The sequence below is a fragment of the Lemur catta genome, chromosome 22 (assembly GCF_020740605.2).
Source record: "Lemur catta isolate mLemCat1 chromosome 22, mLemCat1.pri, whole genome shotgun sequence".
Classification (NCBI taxonomy): domain Eukaryota; kingdom Metazoa; phylum Chordata; class Mammalia; order Primates; family Lemuridae; genus Lemur; species Lemur catta.
The window spans coordinates 8218797-8243763 of NC_059149.1; the positions used below are offsets into that span (position 1 = coordinate 8218797).

At 34.8% G+C, this 24967-nt stretch overlaps 1 protein-coding gene and 1 non-coding gene across 2 annotated transcripts in view; one reads left to right on the forward strand and one right to left on the reverse strand.

Moving 5' to 3' along the window:
• ADAM9 (ADAM metallopeptidase domain 9) overlaps positions 1–24967 on the reverse strand; it is a 112912-nt gene that overhangs the window by 85725 nt on the left and 2220 nt on the right. The window contains exons 2-9 of the mRNA XM_045535839.1: positions 17817–17914; positions 14343–14401; positions 12961–13039; positions 8118–8194; positions 6832–7027; positions 5518–5583; positions 3322–3393; positions 2046–2215 (exon numbers count right to left, since the gene is read on the reverse strand). Coding sequence (XP_045391795.1) covers positions 2046–2215; positions 3322–3393; positions 5518–5583; positions 6832–7027; positions 8118–8194; positions 12961–13039; positions 14343–14401; positions 17817–17914 — 817 coding nt within the window. The remainder of the gene's footprint in view (positions 1–2045; positions 2216–3321; positions 3394–5517; positions 5584–6831; positions 7028–8117; positions 8195–12960; positions 13040–14342; positions 14402–17816; positions 17915–24967) is intronic.
• On the forward strand, positions 5773–5841 carry LOC123626755. Its single transcript, XR_006730993.1, has one exon. It is a non-coding gene; the product is annotated as a small nucleolar RNA SNORD38 (small nucleolar RNA).

The window sequence follows — 24967 nt, forward strand, 5'->3', positions numbered from 1 at the left end:
GGGAGAAAAATGACAAAGATAAATAACATTTTAAAATCAGAATATAGTTAAGCCTTATCTCCTTTTTATTAATTTTTTTCAGAAAAGTGAAGATACCTTTTAAATACAAATTCAAGATTATTTTTTTATCTTCTACATGAAACCCTTCCTAAAATCCATTACATTTATTTATTCAACAAATTTTAGTGAGGAGAGATAGATAACAAACTCAGTGAACAGATTTACATGGGAGGTTGCAAGGCGGTGAGCAGAGTGAACAAAAGAACCACAGTGGACTCCGTGTTCCTCCTCAGTCATGCCCAACACACCTGTACCTCAGGACCTACTCCCTCTGCCTGGAATCCTCTTCTTTAATATACACCCCTAACTCATTTGCTAACCTCCCTCAGGTCTTTGCTCAAAAGTCATCTCCCTGGCTAGGCTTTCCCTGGCTACGTTGCCTCTAATTTCAACCTCCTTCCTCCAATACTTTTATGTCTACCCTCCCAGTTTTATTCTTCCTCCTAACCACTTATCATTACTTAACATACTGTATATACTTATTTATCTCATTTATGGCCAATATTCTTCACCAGAATATGGACTCCATGAAAGCACGGATTTTTCTCAGTTTTGTTCACTGTTACACTCCAGTGACTAGGGAATACACCCAATAAATATCTTTTAAATGAATGAATAATCCTTCTCTGGGGCATCTGACCAGCAAGAAGACAACTAGAGGTGCTGACATAAGTGGACTGCCAAGGCAACATTCCAGCCAGATCACCCTATAGTGAACCCCACAATCTCCAAGATCCACTCATGTACCAAAAGCTTCCAAAAGGATTTTTAGTCCCCCATTCTTAACTATAAACAAAAAAGGATCACACATCTGGGAAATGTCTCTAACATGACAGATGGAGACCATATAAACAGAGGAGGAAAAGATAGTTTTGGTAGTAGGTGTGGTTGGGCAAGGCATACTGAGTACGCTCAATGTCTGTTCCTTGGTGTTTTGAGAACTAGATGGCATTCTCACTGGTATGAGGATATTTGCATGTGCAATTGTACTAAAAATTAATAAAAAGGCCAAGATGAGGACTTTGTGATTATGGGGCCATAAAAGCCTATTTAGTCATTTTCAGTAAACTGCTTTAAAATCAACCCACATTAACAAGAGAAAACAAACGAGAAAAAAAAAGAGAAAACAAATTAAGAGGACCAGGACAAGAAACCCAATATCTGAGTAAAAAGAATCCCAGAAGAAATGAAGAATAAAAATAAAACATAACTAAAAACTGTAAAATAATTCAAGAAAAGTTCCTAAAACTGAAAGACATCAGTTTTCAGATTGAAATGACCCACTGAACACATAGTACAAATGCTAAAAGACCTACACCAAAACATATCATCAGGAAAAGTCAGAAGCCTGGGAACCAAGAGAAGATTCTGCAAGTCTCCAGTGATGGGGAAAATACACAGGCCACATACCAAAGATCAGGAATCAGAATGGTTTCAGGCTTCTCAATAGTAATACTGGAAGTCAAAAGAGAACAGAGCAATGCCTTCAAAATTGTGAAGGAAAAAGATTTCATGTCTAGAATTTTACACCCAGCCAAATAATCAAAAAAGTCACAAAACAAACTAGAAAGCACAATTCTGAAAAACTGGGAGTTACTTAGGCCCTAGCCTAATCAGAGCTCAAATTGAGATAATTTTTATTAAATAAATTCTGTTCTGAGACTGTGAAAACTTATTTTCAGACACGTAAGAGGTCAAAATTTTTTTCTTTCCATATATCCTTTCACAAAAAGCAACTAGAAGACATGCTATACCAAGATAAGGAAGTAAAGAACCCAAGAAAGGAGGAGGAGGACACAGGATAAAGGTGACAGGGAATCCAACACAGAAAAGGCATCGTTATCATAACGTCACATCAAACCAAGTTTCCTCATTTAAATGAATATTCCAAAACCTTAAGAGAATATAATTCTAATGCAAGAAAATAAGTAAAAATTATTATTATGACCATTTCATTAATACCACTTTAAAAGGAAATCACTTACAGAACTAGCTGTGCACTGTCGTGTCTCCGACGTGTTATAAGGAACTTTTCCCGCCACTGCACAAAGTTCCCCAACACGTCACCAGCACCTCCAACTATGCTGATCAGGTTTCCATTTGTCCAAATCTCCAGGCCAACTAGCACAATTCGAATATTTAACATAATATACATCTGGGGAGAAAAGCAAAATAAAAGTATGTAAACTATATTAAAGAATATAAGAAAACTCTTTTAACCACATGAAATAACATAGCTACTTAAATTAAAAACAGGATTCCCTCCTCCAAAATGACAAAATCTTTCCTTTAACCTCTCAAGAGTCTCAAGAATAGTAACAGAGATTCAATTTTTTTTTAATCTTCCATTCTAAAATCTGACAAACTCTGAAATTAAAAGTTTTTGGTAAAATTGATTCCGAAGCTTGTCCTAAAGTAATGCAAGCCCATCTATGGTCCATATTTACACTTAGTGTAAATATTCAGACATTTCACTGCAGAAACATCAATGAGTTTGATCACAAGGTACTACCCCGAGATCCTGCTGGAGGTGTTATGCAATACAAAGTAAACCATACTGTCTTTCTGTACTCTTATCTAAAATTCTAACCACAGGTACCTCAGAGGTTTCAGATAAAGGATTGTGGAACTCATGCCTATTTCATAGAGATACTGTGAAGAGCAAATGGGCCAATAAATGTAAAGCACTTAGCTTGGTTCCTAGCACACTGTAAACACTCCACTAAATGCTATCATCATCATCATCATCATCATTATTATTATTATGCATAAAGTTCATATCAGGGGAATGCCTTACAGATAAAATTATCTTATAAGAACATGTATCTAATTCTTTAATATCTCCTAATGAATGAACTCCAAAATCTCAACCCTATCTCTCTCTCTCTCACACAGACACACATACACAAAATTAATATTTTGATGTCAGAGTTTCAGGGTAGAAGGCAGCCTTTTAAGAATCTGTCAATAAAAGTTTAAAGATCTTTTCATAAACACCAAAGCATCTTAACCTGGCTACTCTGAAAATAAAGCAGATGCAATATGAAATCTCTTGCCCTTCTCAAAGTGTTTCTACACTTGTATTTTTCTTTTAAACATTGAAAAAAGTTACAAAATAAACTAGAAAGCAGACCTCTGAAATACTGAGTCAGTTAGGTCCTATGATAATCAAAGATCAAAATGAGACAATTTTTAAACTCTGTTCTGAGACTGTCAAAGAATATGACAGAATAATCCCAGTTGACAGAAAATACAACTCACACTATCCAAGTAGTTTGCCAGACGAATCATCTCTTCTCTCACAGCTGTCTGATTTCTTCCCATCATGTCATACTGGAAAAGCAAAGAAGGAAAATCATTACCATCAAAGTAATTTAAGAATAAAGATGTCTCTAGTTAATTACAATGAAGATAAGAATCTAAAATTTCCTCTGACCTAAAAATTGAGGCATTTAAACATTTACCAACATTTAGAATTAATAAATTCAAAGGATACATTTTAGTAATAACTAGAATTAAAGAAGGAGGGGTAAAAGTGTGAAATGAGTAATAATGAAAAAGTACTGACATCTTTGTTTTCTTCAAATTAACATAACTTTAAAATGAGTTTTCTTCTTAATGTTCTTTCCATTCATTTTAATGCAAAAATATTTTCAAGTATTTTACAAAGTAGAGTTTAAAACAATCAAAATGCATACATAAAGGAGTAAAAGACAATCTAAAGGATTTCCTGACTCTTTCATCTCTTAGGCCAATGACATTGCCAATAAACCATTTCTAAACCCTTGGCTATAGTAAAAATGAGAGATTAACCAATAATCACTAGTTGAAAATTATATACAGATAGAAATGTGGAGATATTAATATATAAAATTTAAGCCAAATAATTGATATGATTGATTCTTTTCTTTTTTTTTTTTTTTTTTTTTTTTTTGAGACAGAGTGTCACTTTGTTACCCGGGCTAGAGTGAGTGCCGTGGCATCAGCCTAGCTCACAGCAACCTCAGACTCCTGGGCTTAAGCGATCCTACTGCCTCAGCCTCCCGAGTAGCTGGGACTACAGGCATGAGCCACCATGCCCGGCTAATTTTTTTTGTATATATATTTTTAGTTGGCCAGATAATTTCTTTCTATTTTTAGTAGAGACGGGGTCTCACTCTTGCTCAGGCTGGTCTCGAACTCCTGACCTCGAGCGATCCACCCGCCTCGGCCTCCCAGAGCTAGGATTACAGGCGTGAGCCACCGCGCCCGGCCATGATTGATTCTTTTCTTTGGCTAAATCCAAATGTCTATTTTAACATTATTTTATACAATTACCTTACTAACCAAAAGAAAATTTTAAAAAGAATTTATGATTTTGCTCTGTGATGAAGGAATTAATATCAGACTATAACAGACTTTATCAGTTAGGCATCTTGATTCTCCTGAACAAGAAAAAAAAATTTAATACATTTGATAGGGCTTGACTGAAATGCAATCATTTTTATTTGAATCATTTTCTACCTGTATATAACAAATTAATCAGTAGAGAGCAATAAAGAAACACATTTTAAATCTCTTTTTGTGACTCGTCCAAAACATGCTACAGGAACTTTTTACCCATTATTTGGGGCAGAGCTTACACTTGCTCTTATTCTCTGTTTTTTCCTTCTACCACTTGAGAATAATAAACCTATAATGAACAAATCTGAGTCACTCTCTTAATAATAACGGATTGTTTTCTTTTCCAACCTACATACAATATCAGACTTTTTTAAAACCATAAAAATCCTCAAAACTGTCTCCGCAGCTAAGAAAGGAAATATCAATCATATTAAGTTTCTACAAATAACTTTCACACAAAGTTAGAAGTAAAAGTCAAACAAAACATTTCAAATAATCCATATTTTAAATTATACAGCCACTATATCTAAAACTGATAATCCTGTAAATGCTGAAATACACATATTACTTCTCCTAGTCAAGTAAAGTGGCTCAGTTTCTTAAGTATATATAAATAAGGAAAACACCCTCATGTTATCCTGTACACTGAAATTAATACTATTCCCTTCTAAAGCATGCCAGGACCTGGAAGTTTTCTCACTCTTGAAATATAATAGCTGAAATTCTAGAAAACAAAGCAATTTTATAAAAAGCAATACCTTTTTATAGTGGGCTGTGAAAGCCACAGCCCATAAAAGTAATCTAAAAAGTTCTTAAGATTCTGACTAAAGAATCTTAAGAAATTCAGCATAAGCAAATCACCAGAAGAATAAGAAAAAAATCATTAGTAAAAAATAAAGTTTTGGCTACATTCAGCTTCTGGTGGTATTCTGTTGGTATATTATGGCATTTGAGTTTTTAAATTATCTCTCAAGAAAAATCAATACAAACATATTATATTTATATTTCCTTCATGGGATGCTCACTTCTCATCTGCCTTTCATGAAAAAGAAGAAAAACTGTCACCAATCCTACCCTTTCCTTGTCTACAACAATGAACAGCTCCACATATCGGGTTTGTGGCAGGACAGCTCTTCTTCTCTGTCAAAAACACAAACATCATAAAGGCAAAAAAAAGTTACAAGGCTATACATTTCTCATATGTAATGATCACACCCTAATCTCTAGTCACTTATTTCATGTCTGTTAAGAACATCATAAAATTATTTTACTTAACATCTCCTAGATCAATAAAGTCAAAAACATGTTTTTTTAAAAGTATTATCTACTTCTCAGTGATGAAAACTTTGTCCAGCTATGCTACTAACTTTACATGATCATAAACTATATCAAAGGAGAAAAAAGTTTTTAAAATTAAAAAAATTTTTTAAAAGTGTTCTCTGCTATCTTCATTGATCTAAGCAAAATTCTAGTTAAAGATAAAATGGGTTAGTAAAGTTTACAAAGCAGAATCACTGACTTTCTAAAATCAAAACTACACACACACACATACACATGTTAATGGAAAACCCCTTACTATGTTCACAGACAAAGAAAGAATATCCACTAAAATCCCAGAACAGAAGTTGGGACAAGGTTGCCACTTTAAAAAAATTGACTAGTTTTGTCATTTTACAGAAATTTATGCAAAGTATAATAAGCAGAAATTTAAATGTTTTCCAGTGTTTGTATTAAACAGAACAATCTAAGAGTCAAAAGAGAGGATGGCAGGAGAGGGAATGAAAACAATGCCATAAATTAGTATGAGCTATTTAAAAATATGCCTCTTCCAACAGAGTAACATCATCTTATATGTAGAAAGGTATATTCTCTGCAGCTGAAGTTGATCTTGATCAACTTCAATCTAAGAGATTCATGTCAAGAGTAAATGAGAGCCCTAAAGAAATTGCGAAACAGGGATATGCATACTGTTGGAAGACACCTAAAGTAATTAAAGTCCTAAAGCCAAATCTCTCTCTCAGTTTCTCCAATCTAGAGCTCAAGAATCACCATTCCAGTTTGAGTAAGAGGTAACTAAAATAAAAACTCTATTGCTCTCTGAAAGACAACGTGATGGACTATTATGTAGCAATGCTGAACATTATTACTGTTCAAGATTTAAGCCCTAGTTTCCAAACCCACAGAATCTAAACTGGACTCGACTTGGAAGCAGAAACTCTGTATTGCTCATCTTTTTATCTCCTAGTATCTATCACAATGTCTGGAATGTACTTGGTAAAAAAAGTAAATAAATAAAAATAAAAATACTAATAACTATTGGTTTAATGAATAAATAAATGATTTTTCTAAAGTTAGTCTGAGCTATGAAAAATTATATTATTTCCTTACTCGAAGTAGCTGAGTCATACTGGGAGGCTCTTTCTCTTCATCCTTTGTGGTTTCTTTCTCTACATCCTTGTTGGAAACTGCACATTTCAGAGGCTCTTTGTGGACATCATCCATTCGATAAACGATATGCTCAAAATGAGAACTGTTTTGCAGGGGTTCAATTCCATAACTTGCATTCTCTAAATGCAGCAATCCTCTAAATGTTGCATCACACATATACATGTTTAAAGGAAAAAAAATACACAGGAAAAAGAATCAGAAAACCTAAATTCACATCCTCATTCTTACATATACATGTTTAAAGGAAAAAAAATACACAGGAAAAAGAATCAGAAAACCTAAATTCACATCCTCGTTCTTAACATGTGTAAGAAAGGTAGCACGGTATAGAGGAAAACACGGAGGATTTAGAGTCAGGGGAACAACGTGGACCTAAATTTAAAGCTCAAAACTGCTACTTACCAGCATCAGTGCCTGTGAGTCACTCAAACTCTCTGAGTGATCACTGTAAAATGGAAGGCACTATAAGGTAGTGGCTGAGAGAACTGGGAGCCAGAGGACCAGAGTTTGAGTCTCAAATGTTTTCTACTAGCTGCAGGACTCTTAGTAAGTTATTTAACTTCCGCCATAGTTTACATTCTGCATAGGATTTTACTGAAAACTAAATTATTTACTAAGCACAAAATACTTAGAACATTGCCTGGCACAGAGTAACTATTCAATAAGTGTTATTACTTAAATGAAGATAATAATAGCCACCTTATGTAGTTGGCTTGAGAATTAAAAGTAATATTTATTAGTTCAATCATGCAAATCATGCAATTAACCAATCAGCACAGTGCCATAATTGCCAAGCCCTCAATAAATGTAATTTTAACACCATTATAATTTCATCTGATGCATTATGACACATTTTCTCTGAACCGCAGTTTGCCCACCTAATAGAGATAATGAGCCCTTTTTCACAGTCATTATCAGACTTAACTTAAATAATACAAGTGAAAATTTTATAAAGTGCTACAAAAATGTAAGGTATATTTTAAATAGCAAAAAATATTTAGTGTCCTGAAAAAATGGAATCTCTTTAGACATTAAAATTCATCAACTATAACATTTTCCTAAGTAAACATGCCAAGAGTATCTGAAACATAGCTCTAAAGATCTTACATCAAAGTAAAATCCAATTTTGCTAAGTCCCCAAAATATTTTGATTTGGAGACAGAAGTAGGAAAGTGGGTAAGAAATAGGGGAAAGGAAAAAAAAACTAGATAAAGAAAATTTCTTACCTGAGTCCAAAACAGTCGCTAAGAGCAACGGCTGAATTATAAACTCCCTCCACATAGCCCCGATAATGACAGTGATTCTAAATGAAAAACACTGTGTTATCTTTGAATACTGCTACATTGCTGAAAATCATCATAGAAATTGCAGAGCTAAGAAAACTACTTGAGGGCAATAAACTAAGAAATTTTATTTATATTATTGGCATCTCATAGTATCACATGGCATTCTTCAGACTACCTACAGACTATCTATCTACTATCACCTTCCAACTACACAAATGTTTAGGCAGCATTCCAGAGAATACAAGGCACAAACAGCTCTGCCTCAATGACCTTTCGGCCTAGAGCAGAACAAGACAGCATTATCTCATATTTAACATTTTAAATCACAGTCAATCCAAGAAGCAACAGCAGCCAATTGACTTCTAATATAGCAAAGGACATTGTGAGAGTCTTATGGGCCAGAGGGGGGGGGGAAATTCAGTATAAGAAGGAAAAAAGTGATTTTGATTAGATAATTTTCTTTTCTTCATATAGGTGTATTTATTTTATTATTATTAGTTATAAATGTAGCCATCTTCAAAAACTTAAGAGCCTTTATCCTTAATTTTGAGCAAGAAATTAACTAATGGAAATACAAGGATAGTATCACTTAGTAATACCAAACTCTTTAGTACCTAATGAGATTTTTCTCATCTTTAAAACAATTTCAAAGCACTAAGACAAAAAAACCACAGGACAGGGACCACTAGCCTTACTAGACATTAAGATATATCACATATCACAAGGCCTTGATAATTAAAGCAGTATGGTACCAGTGCATTAACAGAGAGACCAACCAGTGGAACAGAACGGAAAGTCTCTAAACAGACCAAAGTACATATGGAACTTTATGTGATTAGTGACATCTCAAGTCACTGGAGCAAAGATGCACTTTTTTTTTTCATTTTTTTTTATTACTAATAAACCTGCCTGACCAAAAAACGCTGCACTTTTTAATAAATGCTGCTCAGTCCACCGGTTAAACATTTCAAAAAGGATAAAATCCGATTCATACCTCACACTATATGATATGAATAAACCCCAAATGAATCAAAAATCTAAACATAAAAAATAAAGCCATACAAGAACAAGAAGAAAACATGGGTGAATTCCTCTTTAACCTGGGTGTAGAGAAAGACTTTCTATCACTCAAAATGTAGATGTAATAAAAGATTGATAATTTTTACTATATAAAAAAATTGTCTAAACTTCTACATGGAAAGAAACACCAAAAAAAAAAAAAAGTCCAAACACAAGTGACAGAATGGAAGAAAATATTTGTAACTTACATCATAGGTAAAGGGTTAATGCTCAATACAAAAGTGGGGAAAAGACAGGAACAAGAAAACTCACAAAAGAAGATATAAAAATGCCTTTACATATATGAAAAGATTTTCAATCTCATTCGATAAAATAAGAATCCATGAGTCCATATTGATATAAATAAATAGAAGAAAAAACTTCTGCAGCATTAGTGCTGGAGTAGAAAGCACTAATGAATGTAGATGCATTGATAAAATTAGAAAATTACCATTTGACAATCAACATAATAACAACTGATTCAGGCAAACACTAAATACTAAAACCAGTGGGTAAAAATTTGAGGAGTAATAGATGTTTACATAGTCTCAAAGTATCTAACCATAACATTAATTTAAAAGGTGAAAGCAGTACCTTTACAGGGGAGAAACCTGGCAGACAACTCAAATGGTCAATGTTAACACTGCCAAGTAATAGGACTAATTGACAGCATATGCTTACTGATAGGACACACAGAGAACAATTCAGTATGGCTTCAGGGTATTCCTGCCAAACATGCATACCATGAATTTGATCATGAGTAAACATCAAACAAACTCATATTGCAGGACATTCTACAAAAAGCTGGCCTGTACTCTTCAAAAATGCCAGTGTCATAAAATACAAGGTACGATTAAGGATTCCAGATTAAATGAAACTAAAAAAACACATCTACTGAATGCAACACATAAACTCAGACTTTCTTTTGCTATAGCAGACATTATTAGGATAACTGACCCAGAAAAAAAAAATCTCAATAAGATCTATAAAATAGCATTGTTTCAACATTGATTTATTAATTTTGAGAACTATACTGTGTTTACATAAGAGAAATCCTTGTTTTAGGAAATTTACACTGAAGTATTTAAGGATAAAAAATTAAAAAAACACCATGTCTAGAACATGCTCTTAAAGATTCAGAAAAAAAATTGAGAAGAAAGAAAGGATAAAGCAAACATAGTAAAATGTTAACATTTGGAGACTCTAGGTTAAAAGGTCTGTATGAATTTTTTGTATTATTCATTTAACTTTCCCTATAAGTATAAAATTTTGAAAAAAAAATAAGTTCTTTTAACAATTATACACTAAACACCACAAATAAAACTACAACTTTCTCTAGTGTTTGGTAATTCACAACCACTAATTTTTTTCTTTCTACCTCTTTGTAGTTAGCTTTGATACTTCCTTCTTCTTACTAGACGAAAATAAATACCTTCCACAAGTACAGATGAGGTAACAACTATGAGATAGCAATAGTGTAACACATAACACTCAAAACATTAGTAGTTGCAACTATAACAGAAGCTCTCTAATAGAAACTGATAGACATCCAGCAGGTGACCATTTAATCTACCAACTTGGTAATTTTTTAATAACTTGTTTTTATGAAACACTTCCATAGCATTACATTTAGTTCTCAAAAGAAAAACAACAAATCATACTTTGTAAGTTTTTACAAAACATCTAGTTAAATTGCATGACCACAATAAAGGTGCCACTGGAATAAAGTTTTGAAAACACACAAACTATAAGCGAAAAATTCAGCCAGTGTGCGCAGAAGTGCACAGAACTGCTAGAAAACGGTCTAGTAGCCACAAGGATCCAGTGAGTCCTGGATAGTCAATGTTTTTGGAGGAAATGAAGAGCATCAATTAACTAGGGGAATTAGTGGAGAGAATTTCTAATGCATTTGCAAGATACCCCAAAGTTCTAAGACATGGTAATTTGGAGTTTTATTTCACACAGCAACTCATGTTGAATGGTTATTCTAAAACATTGTTTCTTTGTGAAAAATGGCCTTATGAAAGACACTGATGATGAAAGTCAGATAACTGCTTCATAAATTACTTTAATCTTAAGCAAAAGAATCCCAAAAGAAAGCATTTAAATTTTCTCAGTTTAACTTAATTTCATTTTATGGACAAAAGTATATCTCATTATGATACTTGACAATCTAGCCACATACAAAAAAAAAAATCCCTGTATCAAAGTTTTAATTTGCATTCAAAGCTACAATCACACTTTCATATACCTGAACAATATTAAATACCCAAGAAATAAGTGAAAGACGCCATCATAGTTGATATTTTTTAAAACACCTAGGAAAGCATAACAAGTCTACAGTACTTTAACATAATACTTAACATAAAATTCTGTTTATCTGAAATCTATTTTTTGCAGTTTTAAGTACATATACTTTCAATAAATGTAGCAAATAATAATATTTATTGAGTTAAAAGTTGTCAGACTGAATGTTCTAAGAACCTTACAAGTATTAACTTGTTTAAGCCTCCCAATAACTCCATGAAGTGGTGACTATTCCCATTTTAAAGTGAGGATGCTAAGGTACAGTTTAAAGTAACTTCATCAGCAAATTATGACAGAGCCAGAATTCAAGCCCAAACAGTGTATGTCTCAAGAAAGTATGCCAAGAAACCTCTATAAGAAAAAAAAGTCTTTTAAGATTACTGCTTTTGTCAGGTGGTACAAATTATGTGCTCTTTGGCCTCCTGTCTTAGTATCTTTGGATGAACAACTGGATGGACAAATGGATTACTTTTATCTGGTTTATGCTATAAGGTAAACTTATACTCTCTACTAAACAATGGACAATCAGTGCACTAAGATAAAGGAATCAGATAGTGGACCAGAAAATGATAGCGCTAAATCGGCGTTTCCTTATTTTTTTAAAGTACTAATAATAATCTAAAATAAAGATCTTGCCTTCTACTTACTTGAAAAATGCTGCAGAACTACATAACTAACATAAACAATTCAACCTAGCAAAGCATTACATTACAAAAAAAAAACAACACATTTAATTGGGAAAAAGATTTCTCATGAAAACCATTGCAAAAGAAAAAAATGTCTAATACCTCACTGTCAAAAAGGTCTGTAAAACACTCTTCCAGAACAAAACTAGAAAAGTTTATGCTCTATGTAAAAAACATATAAAGCCAAATTTGACATCTGCCAATTATTTTGAGTATTCTGGCCAGTTCTGTTCCCAGGAGTACTCTGTTCCCTGATGCAGAGAGGACCACACCTTAGGAACGAATTGTTTTCAGTGAAAACTTAGAACACTAGAACATATAACAGCAAATGAGTGTTCTTCTTTACTAAACACTAATGACAAATCAAATGTTTTAGTAAGAAAGATGTGTTTTTACAGATATTAACTTTTGACAGAAAAATCAAAAACCTATCAAACCTTTTTCCTTCATAATCAATAAAGATTGTAATTAAACAGAAAATTATTTTCCTAGTCTTAAAAACAAACAACAAAAAAAAAAAACAGAAAACCTTAACTACTGAGTGCCTGGAGAGCTGTAAGGTATAGTGTAGTCTATGTAAACACACCCACTTCTCCCAGGACAATTCATATAATGTTAAAGGTGCCCCATGGGGTTGTGCCATGTAACAGTCCTGAGTGCCTAAATAGAACTCATTTTTAAATTACAGTTATTTTAAATTTTGCTATAGGATCAAGAGGAAAATATTTTACCTGTATATTGGGATAGTCAGAGAGCAGAGCCCCTTCCTTGTTGTAGGTATAAACTACAAAATCTTTAGGCAAAAGGTCTCTGGAAGAGGAATAAGAACACCATTTAAATTTATTTTACCTAACTGCAATTAAATACACAATTCATAAAGCATTATTCCTAGAAGAAATGAGAAGGATAAAATAAAAACTTTTACCTGATAAATTATTATTTAAAGAATGTGCTCCTGTAACATTAAAAGTTCATAAAGATTTGAATCTAAAGTAGTATGTATTACTTACTCATAAATATTGTTCAGCTATACATTTGTTCTAATAGTCATAAAATACTGGTTGCAAAAAACATAAGACAAAATAAATAATGTCCCTAAATTTTTCTGATACAACTCACAAGAACAGTATAAATTAGGTTATTGGTAGTATATCATATTTATAGAAGAAAAATAAATTTTTTACATTCTTTTCTAAAAATCCTATATAATTAAGAAGTATTCCCTGCCTTAACCTCCTAAGCACAGAGACAAAATTCTATGTCAGCTGTTGGAGGAAACAATTATTCCTGATCCCCAAAACTTCACTCCATGTTAAGGAAGCTCAGCAGTATAAACCATGTAGGTAAGGATAGGGTTCTCTTACAGCAGGACAAGTCAGCGATGCACCGTACTAACTAGTAATTTATGATGTGCCACACTTAAAGTTCAAAACTCCCCTGGAGGTACCCAGGACGAGCCTATCTCTATTGTTTAGAGATGAATAAATTGATGGTTTTCATCTGGTTTAATTGGTTACACAGCCTGACTTGAGCCACACAACCAGCATAGCATGAAAAACCCCTTCGGTAAACCCCTTGTGCCTGGGATCCCCCGAAAACACAATGCAGCACACATATCTCAGTGGTTTACATCTGGAGACACAGCCCATCTGAGTAACGGAGGAAGGACCCTTGGGACCATGCCCCGATGACTACCTGCACTTTCTTTGTCCTGACGTTTTGTATGCTTTACCTGTATTAAAGTCTGTAGGAGTAGGCTTGGCAGTGGCCTGTGGAATCTTGAGTCCTTCCAATTATCCCATCCTGCTCAGTCATTGCAGGTGCCCCTTCGACCCCCTCCCCAACACCTGCATACCCTTTGCTCCCTCTAGGGGTGAAAGTGAGAATAAACTGGAGATGCCTGGCGTTGCTCAGCCCTCTTTCCTCTTTGGAAGTCGCCACCTGTGCAGCCAGAACACAGACTCCACTATGCCACTCTGCAGCACTGACATGAATGGTTCACACTCCTGATACCACGGTTCAGGATCTACTCAACAATATCTAACTAGAAAAGAGACCAATATACTATTGAAAAAAATTTTACTGAAAAGCCAAAGTAAATTAAATTTCTTACTCATTCCTTTCCAAGTGAATAGTATGCTCTTTTCCTTCAGCCTGAATGACATAAGTTACCTATATACGCAAAGGAGAAAAGAACAATAAAACACCATCGTATAAGTTACTTTTCAACAACACATCATTTATAAGACACAGGAAATTCCACCCAGAATTAAAATAATTTGGTACTGACTGAATTGTTTTATAGAAGAACTTTGTGTCTATTCTTGAATAATAAAAAAATATATTCTGATTATCCCTTCCTTTAATAACTAATCATGGGAAATCACCTGCATGTCTACATGTTTAAGCTCGTCTTAAATTCATTTATAATTCAGCTATAACTGCAGGGATTTTTTTTCCAAGTCCATCCATATACTACTACTACCTACAGTATAAAGTAGTTCTTGCTTTTGTTTAAATGAAATGAACATCTTGATTCCAACAGATTATCCCTAATTCTAGTTATCCAAAAGTTGAAAAGAAATTCATACTCTTTCATGACTATAAAGTCATGAAATATCTTTACATGGCTTACTTCATTTCATGAATTCTAAAACACACTCTTTTCCCTTCATATTAACATCTCTGAAATCATAACCGGCTCCATAAGAAAACATTTTTTTATGGTTTGGGGTTTTTTTGTTTTGGTTCGGTTTTTTTGTAGTTCTCTTATGTTTCAAGTTCCCAGGCCAGTTAGATTTACTGACCAGAACATTGTAACTTTCTATTACACTGATGCATTCCTTTTTGGGTTTCTTTCCTAGAAACGCCGAGCCTCCCTGCAGCCACGAGATAACTACAAAGACTTACACCATCTGTTTGTCCAGAGAAGGCAAGATAAGCAACATCCATCACAGATCATGCCCAAGGACCCACTAAGCCCCCCATTCCCTCTAACCCACCTGTGCACAAGGCTGAAAGAATGACCAATATTAACCCGTAGCTCATTATACTTCTAAAATCTCCACCCTGAGAAGGACTTATCTGCCATTTTCTGATCACGGGATGTATGTACTAGCATGATTTCTCACTGTGCTTGCATGCCCTGCACTCCACCCCAAACATGTAATGATGCTCACCCCCCTCATGCATTATTCACTTCACCTCCAGAAAAACCCCCTGACCCTGTTGGACGGGGAGGCGCATTTAAGGCAGTCCCTATGTTCCACCTCCAGGTTCACACTTCTCCTGAAATAAATCATTTCTTCTTTGACAATCCTCATTGTCTCAGTAATTGGCTTTCTGTGCAGTGAGCAACAGTGAACTCCCCTCGTGGGCTCATTAGCAAGATGAGTATACATCACACAAAGACACAGCAGTCTAACTGGCAGACTTCTATCTCTTTCTTTATTAGTGGTGTATAAAATAATATAGTGTTTCTTAAAACTGATGGCATCTTAGAGTCAATGAATTAAGATAAGGAAACCTACACTTAAACATCCCCAAGTTCAGGGAATTCTCTTCTCTACCTCAAACAACTCTGAAACAACTTCTCCAGAAACTCACCATTTCATTAGCAGAAGTGCTTAATGTCATCTATAGAATCAGGAGATTCAACTTTGCCTGAACTCTTTAATAAAAAAAGTCATGGAGGGACTCAAACAAATAATAATATCAGAAGTGTCTACTTCATTTTTCCTACTGTTTCCAGACACTAAATTAACGTTTTGCCAAAAAACAGCCCATCAACCTCTGACTCCTAAGGACTAGGCCAGCTTCTGGACCTTGCCCTTCCACTTCTGCATCCTGCGTGGGAGTCTGAGAACTCCTTGTTACCTACCTCAGGCTCCACTGAAACATCAAAAATGCCAAGCTCCTTACATCGCCACAGCTTTGGCATGTGCCTTTCTACCCTTGCTGCTCTCGGACAATCCTATGATGTAGAAGACACAACACTGCCATCTCCACCAAGAAGAAATTTTGAGAGTCTGAGAATTGTTTTGTGATACTTATATTCTTTCCCTAAACAACTCATCTGCCCGATTGCCCACTCCTCTTCTTGAGTAACGAGGTGAACTCTTCACTCAAGGTCCACCTCCTCAGTAAGGCCTTCCCTGGTCATCCTATTGAAAAACGCAAACCCCCTTACTTTACCACTTCCAGCTCTCCCTATCCTACTTCCTGCTTTAATTTTCTCCATAGCACTTACCACCATAGTAAGTAATACAGATTGTTCACTTGTTTATTGTCTCTCACTCCCCTCACTAGAATGCAAGTTCCATAAGGGCACGAATTTTTGTCTGTTTTGTTCACTGCCATGTCCCCAATGCCTAAACACTGCTTTTGAATGTGTAAATTACACTCATAAGTTGAATGAACAAAATCCAGTTCAGAATGTGCTGACCATACTACTTCTGAAAATATTTGTCAAAGCGTATGTGACAGTTATTTATTACAATCACAACAACTATCGATGTGTGTAGTACTGATGAAGATACTTTCAGAGACACAATAAAGTAGAAAACACAGTCCCTGTGCTAACAAGTCCACCATCTAGTGAACAAAGAAGAAAAACAGTGAAGCAAGCAGGGATTAATTCTATTCTAATGCAAAACATAATCAAATGTCCAGTTCAAACACAAGAAAAAAAATTATAAATTTAGTTTCTACTAGATGGAGATCTTAAAGGCATTTATTCCTCACTTATACAGGAGTAAATGGAGTTGAACAACCAACCCTACTAGTGGTAGTACCCAGAGGGAGGACTAAAAACTAAAAGCTCGTGATTCTAAACACTCCTAGTGTTGCTTTGACCATGCTCAGTTCCCAAACAACACGCAAGCTGCCTTACATTTGTGAGTATATCAGCAATTCAGAGGTAATATGCTAAATTCCATCCTTGATTATCTGTCACTGTTAAATTATAATAAAATTAAATTGTACTTCTATGAAGTTGAGGGGTTTGCAAAATCAGCTAAAGTCCAAATACATAAATTCTGAACAAACTTTACAATAAGAGAAAACAGTAGAAAATATAATTTTTGTGCATTAGTTACCCTGTTAACAGCACAGGTTTCTTCCAATATGGAACTACAACTCATTTTTAATTAAATATTCCCAAATATGAAATATATGTATTTAACACATTATCATCTTCCAGTGTAAGTGAAGATTTACAGTATGAAGTATTCTATCACAAACTGGACTGAAGTTAATTCTTAGTACCATAATAAAACCACTGCAATCATTGCCAGTCAGTTAAGGGTTAGAAATCTATGTAATCTGCATCCTACCTTATAGAACTCCATTTAACCATTTCATTCTATTATGTTTCAAGTTGATCATTTTGTCTTTAAAAAAAAAATACTAAGGCTCAATATGTTGCTTTCACTAGCACAATGTCCAGTGAACATCAGTACCATACACTGCTACACTAATGGCCACTAATTACTCTCTGAACCAATCACTGCTGCAAATAACACCTTTGTGTTAAAAAAGAAAAAGGAGAAAAGTTAAATACTTGCATATTTCTTAAGAGATAACCTACCTGTTTTGAATCGGGCCTAGGGGCTTCTCTTCGTTCTCTAGTTAATCTCCAAGGAGTTATAATTTCATAAGAGGAGAGATGCGACGTCTGTTGAAAGCCTATGGAAGAGGGAATAACAAACTGAGACGACAAGTGGAACTGAAAAACCACATGGTGCCAAAATACAATTAACATCAAAAGCAGAATGTTCAAATCACAGAAAAACCATGACATCCCCAAGTTAAAACATACATATAAAACAAATAGTGTTATACAAAATTTTGCATGAAAATAGCAATGTATTAGATAAGTATGAGGGGAAAAAATATTTTCTAAAAAACGGGTGCCAGCCTTTATCCAAACAACATGCGTGTGGCAATTATTTTCAAACATTTTTTAGCTATAAACCCTAACCCTTCTTCTCAAAAGAAATCTTAAGGTATAAACACAAGGAGGGGAAAAGGAGGACTGATTTGGTGGGAAAATGGGGGGAAGGCATCCTAGAACCTAGCGCCCCTCACTCACCCCTCATTTCTCACCCTCACCCATCATGATGACATCCCCTGAGACAATACTGCTATTAATAAATACTTACTGCTATAGTTTGGATGTTTGACCCCTCCAAATTTCACACTGAAATTTAATCCCCAGTGTGGTGGTGTTGGGAGGTGGGGCCCAGTGGGAGGTGTTTCGGTAATGGGGGCGAATCCTTCATGAATAGATTAATACCCTTTCTGGAAGTGGTTGGAGGTGCGGTCAGTGAGTTCTCTATTTAGTTCCCAGAGAGCTGGTTGTGAAAAAAGAGCTGACACTTCCCTTCCCTCTCTCTTGCTTCCTGTCTCTTGCCATATGATCTCTACACATGCCTCCCCTTCACCTTCTGCCATGAGTAGAAGTAGCCAGAAGCCCTCACCAGAAGCAGATGCCAGCTCCACGTTTCTTGCACAGCCTGCAGAACTGTGAGCCAAATAAATGTTCTTTGTAAATGACCCAGCCTCAGGTATTCCTTTAAAGTAACACAAATGGACTAAAACTTTACTAAATGGACAAGGACAGTAAGTGGGAAAGTTACTTTTAATATCTGATGGGTTAACTCTAATAAATATACACTCAACAATGTAGCAACTATCTCAAAGGAAATTACTGCCATTAATCCATCACAAAAACAAAAACCTTTCTACAAAATTTAACAGTTAAGAACTCAAAATAGTCACACAGACTTACTCCCACTTCCAATCTTTCAGTTATGTCTTAGGCAGAACTTGGGTTCTAAAGTCATCACTTGAATAAAAATGACCATAATCAAAATGGCCAACCCAATCTCTTTTCTTCCAGCATCATTACCAATAGCATCACAAGTCTTTCAGCGAACCTGAAGTGGACAATCACCATCTAAGGACCCCAGATGAAAAATCCACATCTCCACATACCCCTCTCCTAACACCACATTCAGTATGAAGAGGCTTGAGAACAGCACACACAAACTGAAAGGTGACAAAGAGCAGAGTCACATCTGCCACTCAGACTCATCAACAAATGCCAAGAAAAGGGGGAAGAAGGACTTTCATAAATTAAAAGAGCCTTACCACCAAATGCCCTGTATGGACCTGTTTGGATTTTAGTTCAAATAAATCAACTGAAAAAATTCTGAAACAATCAGGGAAATTTTGACATTGAGTAGATATTTGATGATCTTGAGAAATTATTATTTGAAAAACTTAAGTTTTAAGTATAATAAGCATATTGTGGGTAAGATTTTATGTCCTATGTCTTAGAGATTCATTCTGAATATTCAATGACAAAATGATAGGATGTCTAGAGTTTGCATTAAAATAATTCAGTGTATGTTTGAGGGAGGAGACACATACGAAATAAGATTAAAACTGAATAATGAGTACACATGAGTTCATTTCTCTCTTGTGTATGTTTAAAAATTTCTTTAATATAATTATTTTTAAGTGTTTACCAACAGAGAGTGGGATGAGAGAGAGACTTATACTTTTCACTTTATACAAACCTGTATTTTAGTATTTATTTAGTATTTAGATTTATACTATATCATATAACATATATAAGATTATAAAATATCATAAATAACATGTAAATATCATAAATAAACATACCAAATTGTTTAAAGTAGTTGCTGCATTGTTTGAAATTGTTTTTACAATGAGTATTTTGCCACAACTGAATTACTTTCCAAATTAAAAGGGCAGGAAAACATAAATTTCATTATATCTAATACCATACATATCATACTAATGGTTTTCAAACTCTTTGCCCATCAATTCCTTATACCTCTATAATATGGCATATTATACCCTTTAAATGTGGCTTCACGTCATTATGTAAACACACCAGCAATGTACTCTGATACTTACGAAGGCACCTATAGGCTGATCCAAGGCATATTATGACATACCAGAATCAACTGTCATTCAGACATTTGGACTTGTCAACTGGAAACCATGTCAAAAGAAATTTATGGCCTTCAGCCAGGTGCAGTGGCTCAGGCCTGTAATCCTAGCACTCTGGGAGGCAGAGGCGGGCAGATCGTTTGAGCTCAGGAGTTCGAGACCAGCCTGAGCAAGAGCGAGACTCCGTCTCTACTAAAAATAGAAAGAAATTATATGGACAGCTAAAAATATATATAGAAAAAAATGAGCCAGGCATGGTGGTGCATGCCTGTACTCCCAGCTACTTGGGAGGCTGAGGTAGAAGTTATCACTTGAGCCCAGGAGTTTGAGGTTGCTGTGAGCTAGGCTGACGCCACGACACTCACTCTAGCCCAGGCAACAGAGTGAGACTCTGTCTCAAAAAAAAAAAAAAAGAAAGAAATTTATGGCCTTGATGCAGGCTTCGAATCATTAGGCAGAAATATCCTTAATCCTAAATCAAATGGGGTATGGGAGTATTTCCGTACCCAAAATAAACCTTTCAATGACTTTCAGTTTTCTCAAATTTTTAAAAACACTAGCTTAAATATTATCCTTAACAATAATAATTTCATTGTGGATTATGGTAATCTGTTCAACTACTAGAACATTCTAAAAACGGTGGCAAGAACAGACAAAATGATCTCAGTGGGCAATAGATTAGAAGCTAAGTGTGATAAAAAGTAAATTGCCCAGGTGTGATGGCTCAGGCCTGTAATCCTAGCACTCTGGGAGGCCAAGGCAGGAGGACTGCTTGAGGTCAGGAGTTCAAGACCAGTCTGAGCAAGAGCGAGACCCCATCTCTACAAAAAATAGAAAAATTAGGTGGGCATGGTCCCAGCTACTTGGGAGGCTGAGCCAGGAGGACTGCTTGGGCCCAGCAGTTTGAGGTTGCAGTGAGCTATGATGATGTCACTGCATTCTAGTCAGGGCAATGGAGTGAGACCCTGTCTAAAAAACAAAAAAAAAAGTAAATCATCCTCTACCTTTCTTTGCACCTTTCTGTGACTCTATAATTATTTCAAAATAAAAAGTTTAAGTAAATCATTACAGACAAGGATATATATGCTAATAGGCACAGACAGCTATTACACTAGAAGCTAAATAATATACAACCAAACTGAAATTTTTTCATCACAACTCAAAAGCAAATCACAGAGAAAAAGAAATGCCTCACAAAAGAGAACATCTGTAGTTCTCATGGGCAGGTGGATATTTAAAGCGTTCTCATCTTCAAACAGGTTAAGTGACTTTATAAGGTCACACACCTAGTTTCAGGGCAGGACTCAAAACAAGTCTTTGGTCTTCTATGAATCTTTTACCCAGATTGTCAGTGAAGAAGAATAAAAACCAAATACAGGAGTATAAGATACAACTTTCTTTCCTTCTGTCCCATTTTAAAACACAATTCTCATTTTGAATACCAAATGCCACAATTAATCATTTATTGTAAAAAGGCTTTCAAAATTATAGCAACCTAAAATAACTTCTATATGTTAAAGCTGTTGTTCTGATACCGACTTCTTCCTTTTAAAATCCAAGAATCAAGAGCCTGGATAGCTCAGTCGGTAGAGCATCAGACTTTTAAAATCCAAGAATCTACTTTTTGAATTAAAGCCTTGCCATAAAGAGTTCCAAAACATCATAACAAATGCACATATTTGGGGAATGCCATTCAAAAACAATACATACTAATTGTATGAATACCCTCCTTCCCTTTTTTTTTTTTTTTTTTTTTTTTTTTTCAAAATTCCTTGCTTTTCTCCAGTTCTGGCTTCTTTTTTCTTTTTTCCTGTTCATATCCTACATGGTTATTTCCCAAATTCCCTTTAATTTTTTTTAATTCCAAATAGTAGCACCTTCTCATGGAAGTCAAAAAAACATTTTTCCCATGTTACTAGAAAGGAAGTACATTAACATTATTTGTATAAAGCCTCAACCTCAGCACTACTGACATTTTTGACCACAAAATTCTTTGTGGCAGAGTCCTGTACATCACAGGATGTTTAGTAGCATCCTGGCCTCTACACACTAGATGCCAACAGCATCCCCCAGATGCAACAACTAAAATTATTTCCCCCATTTTGGGGACAACGTCTCCCCTAGTTAAAACCACTGGTATGAAGATATAGTTCACAATGAAAATAAAAATCTTAATACAATCGACTCTGCAAGGAATACAAACTACTATGTTAGAATTTGACAGAAAAAGCATACCATCACAATCACAGTACTAGAAAACATGAGCTGAAGATAAAAATAAGAGTTGAAACATGAAAGGTAAAGTGTCCTAAATTTAGTAAAAGAAACGTGTTAGTTGCACACCTTTCTTCCTCTAACTCCTTAAATCTTTCTATGCACAGTACTGCATTTTAGAGGAAGTCTAAGTACATTTTTCATAACAGTAACTGTAAGTAGAAGGAAATAAGTTAAAAGAATTCTACCTAATTGCAAAACAAACAAATGTGAACTCCAAACGCTGGGACTTTCTCCTTTCCTTCCTGCCCATTATGTAAACAAATAGCCACCTTCAAGTCACTTTCACTGTAGAAAATAAACCTGGGCTCCACATTCAGAATGAATAAGATAATTCTGTTGTCCAAAGTATTTCTTGAAGAGAAATTCTTGTAATCAGATCCATAAAGTACTGTTATTTTGAGCTACATATTTTCATTCTAGTATTCACAAGGTCAATCCCAAATAAACACATATCTCATATTAATAACTACCTTCAAACATATTTAATAATGTCTACTGCTATGTCCTACCTACACCATGACATTTGTTGCGTGTCATACTTTTTTCTTATATTTATCCATTTTTACATTTAAAAAGAAACAGCTTTTGTTTGTCTCAAAGTACAAAATTTGACGCCTTAGAGAATTTAAGTTCCTCGAGCAAGGAATTTAAGTTCCTCAAGACGATGGACCATAGCTTATTCACCATGCTATTTCCTTCACTGGTATACAGTTAAGTATTCAATAAAATATGTGCTGAGTAAGCAATCTCTTCTGATCTTCACCACAATGAATACACAGTTTTCATAGTTGTAATTATTAAAATCAAGTACAAACTAAAGTGAGTCTTACTTGCTATGGTTAACCTGTATTATTGTCTTTTCTACACATCCATATGGCCCACGCATTTCATCATTTTAATAGCAATAACATACTTCACTGTATTGCTATGCCACAGATTGCTTAACCACTTCTCCAAAGCAGCTGAGATGGGAGCTCAGGCCCTACTTAAAAACCTTCACTGCCCAAAGAACTTCCTACAGAGTAAAGACCAAACCCCACAGCTTGGCATAGAAGGCTCTCCCCAGCTGACACCAACCTACCTCACTTAGTTTTATTTTCCATCCCTCCCTTTCATATAGACTGCCTGAAGTCATACTGACATTCTCATCAAATCTAATTCACAATAGGATTTCAAAGTGTCAGTGAGGCTAATCAGAAGCAAGGTCCTCACCAGGGATCTACTTGCATGAGGGTGCTAAGGAGCTACTAAAGGGAAGGGGGAAAAATCATCCTAAAATGAGTTACATGATAAAAATCTCATTAAAAGAAAAATGCATCAAAGGGAAAAGGGCATTTCCCATATACAGGAATGGGTTTTGCCCTAGTATACACTCGTATGTTTGGTGATGATACCATTTTCTTTACTTATATTAATAATAAGCTGTAGTACTCTAATTTTTATGTTAACATAAACAAATACAAATCTAAAAACAACTATATATTTAAAAGCTGAGCAAATGAAGTTAACTTCTCAGGTTCCCTAACTCACTCTTAAAAGATGTGATTCAAGAAGTGTCCCACATATGATCGCTCCGGAAAAATGATCTGACTGACAACACGGTGCCATTCAACTTCAGTTTGGTCCACCTTGTATGATTTAAAGGGAATGAGGGATTAGTTACTGAGATACCAAGGGGACTATATTCATCTGAGGCAGTCTCATAACCGACTGAAAAGATGGCTTAACTACAAGGCTCCGGTATATAGTAGGTATCAAAGAGAAAAAAAAAATATCATGAAGCTATCTATGTCATATGTTTGAGCTTAGGGATATTTCGAGAAAAATCTTCCAGTTACTGAGAGCTTGCATTCTTTGGAGGATTCTATAATAATTTCTATTACAAACCAGGATTTTTAACAAATAGCAAATATAAATTTAGTAAGGTAAAATTTAAAGTGCTTTTTGAAAACTGTCTTGGAACCCAGCAACTAGTTTTGTACATATTTCAATTATAAATGCTTTCTTTTTTACTTAGTTTGAAAACCAAACCATCTTTAAATTTAAAAGACAACATTCTTCTATACAGCACAAACATAAACATATAAAATTGAAATAATTTGGTGATAACTAAAAATAGATTAGTACAGACCTAAGTTTTTACTGTATACTTCATTTTACGGTGATTCACCATGAGTAAGCTTTCAAATTCATTTTCTTTAGAATACCAGTCTTTGTAAAAAAAATTCTAAGTCTGTGCATCATAATTACCACCTTAGAAAATGAGGTGAGGTTTCATACCTGATTCCCCTTGTTATTTTTTACAATGATACAAAGCTACCTTTGTCAGCCCTAGTTTAAAAAAAAAAAAAGCTTATTGTAAGTCAGCTGTTTGGAAATTATACTGCCTTTCCTTCTTGACACAATGTTATAAATGGCAGTAAAAATCCTACTAAAATCTACTGAACTCCTAATGTAACTGATGTGTGGGTGGTACTT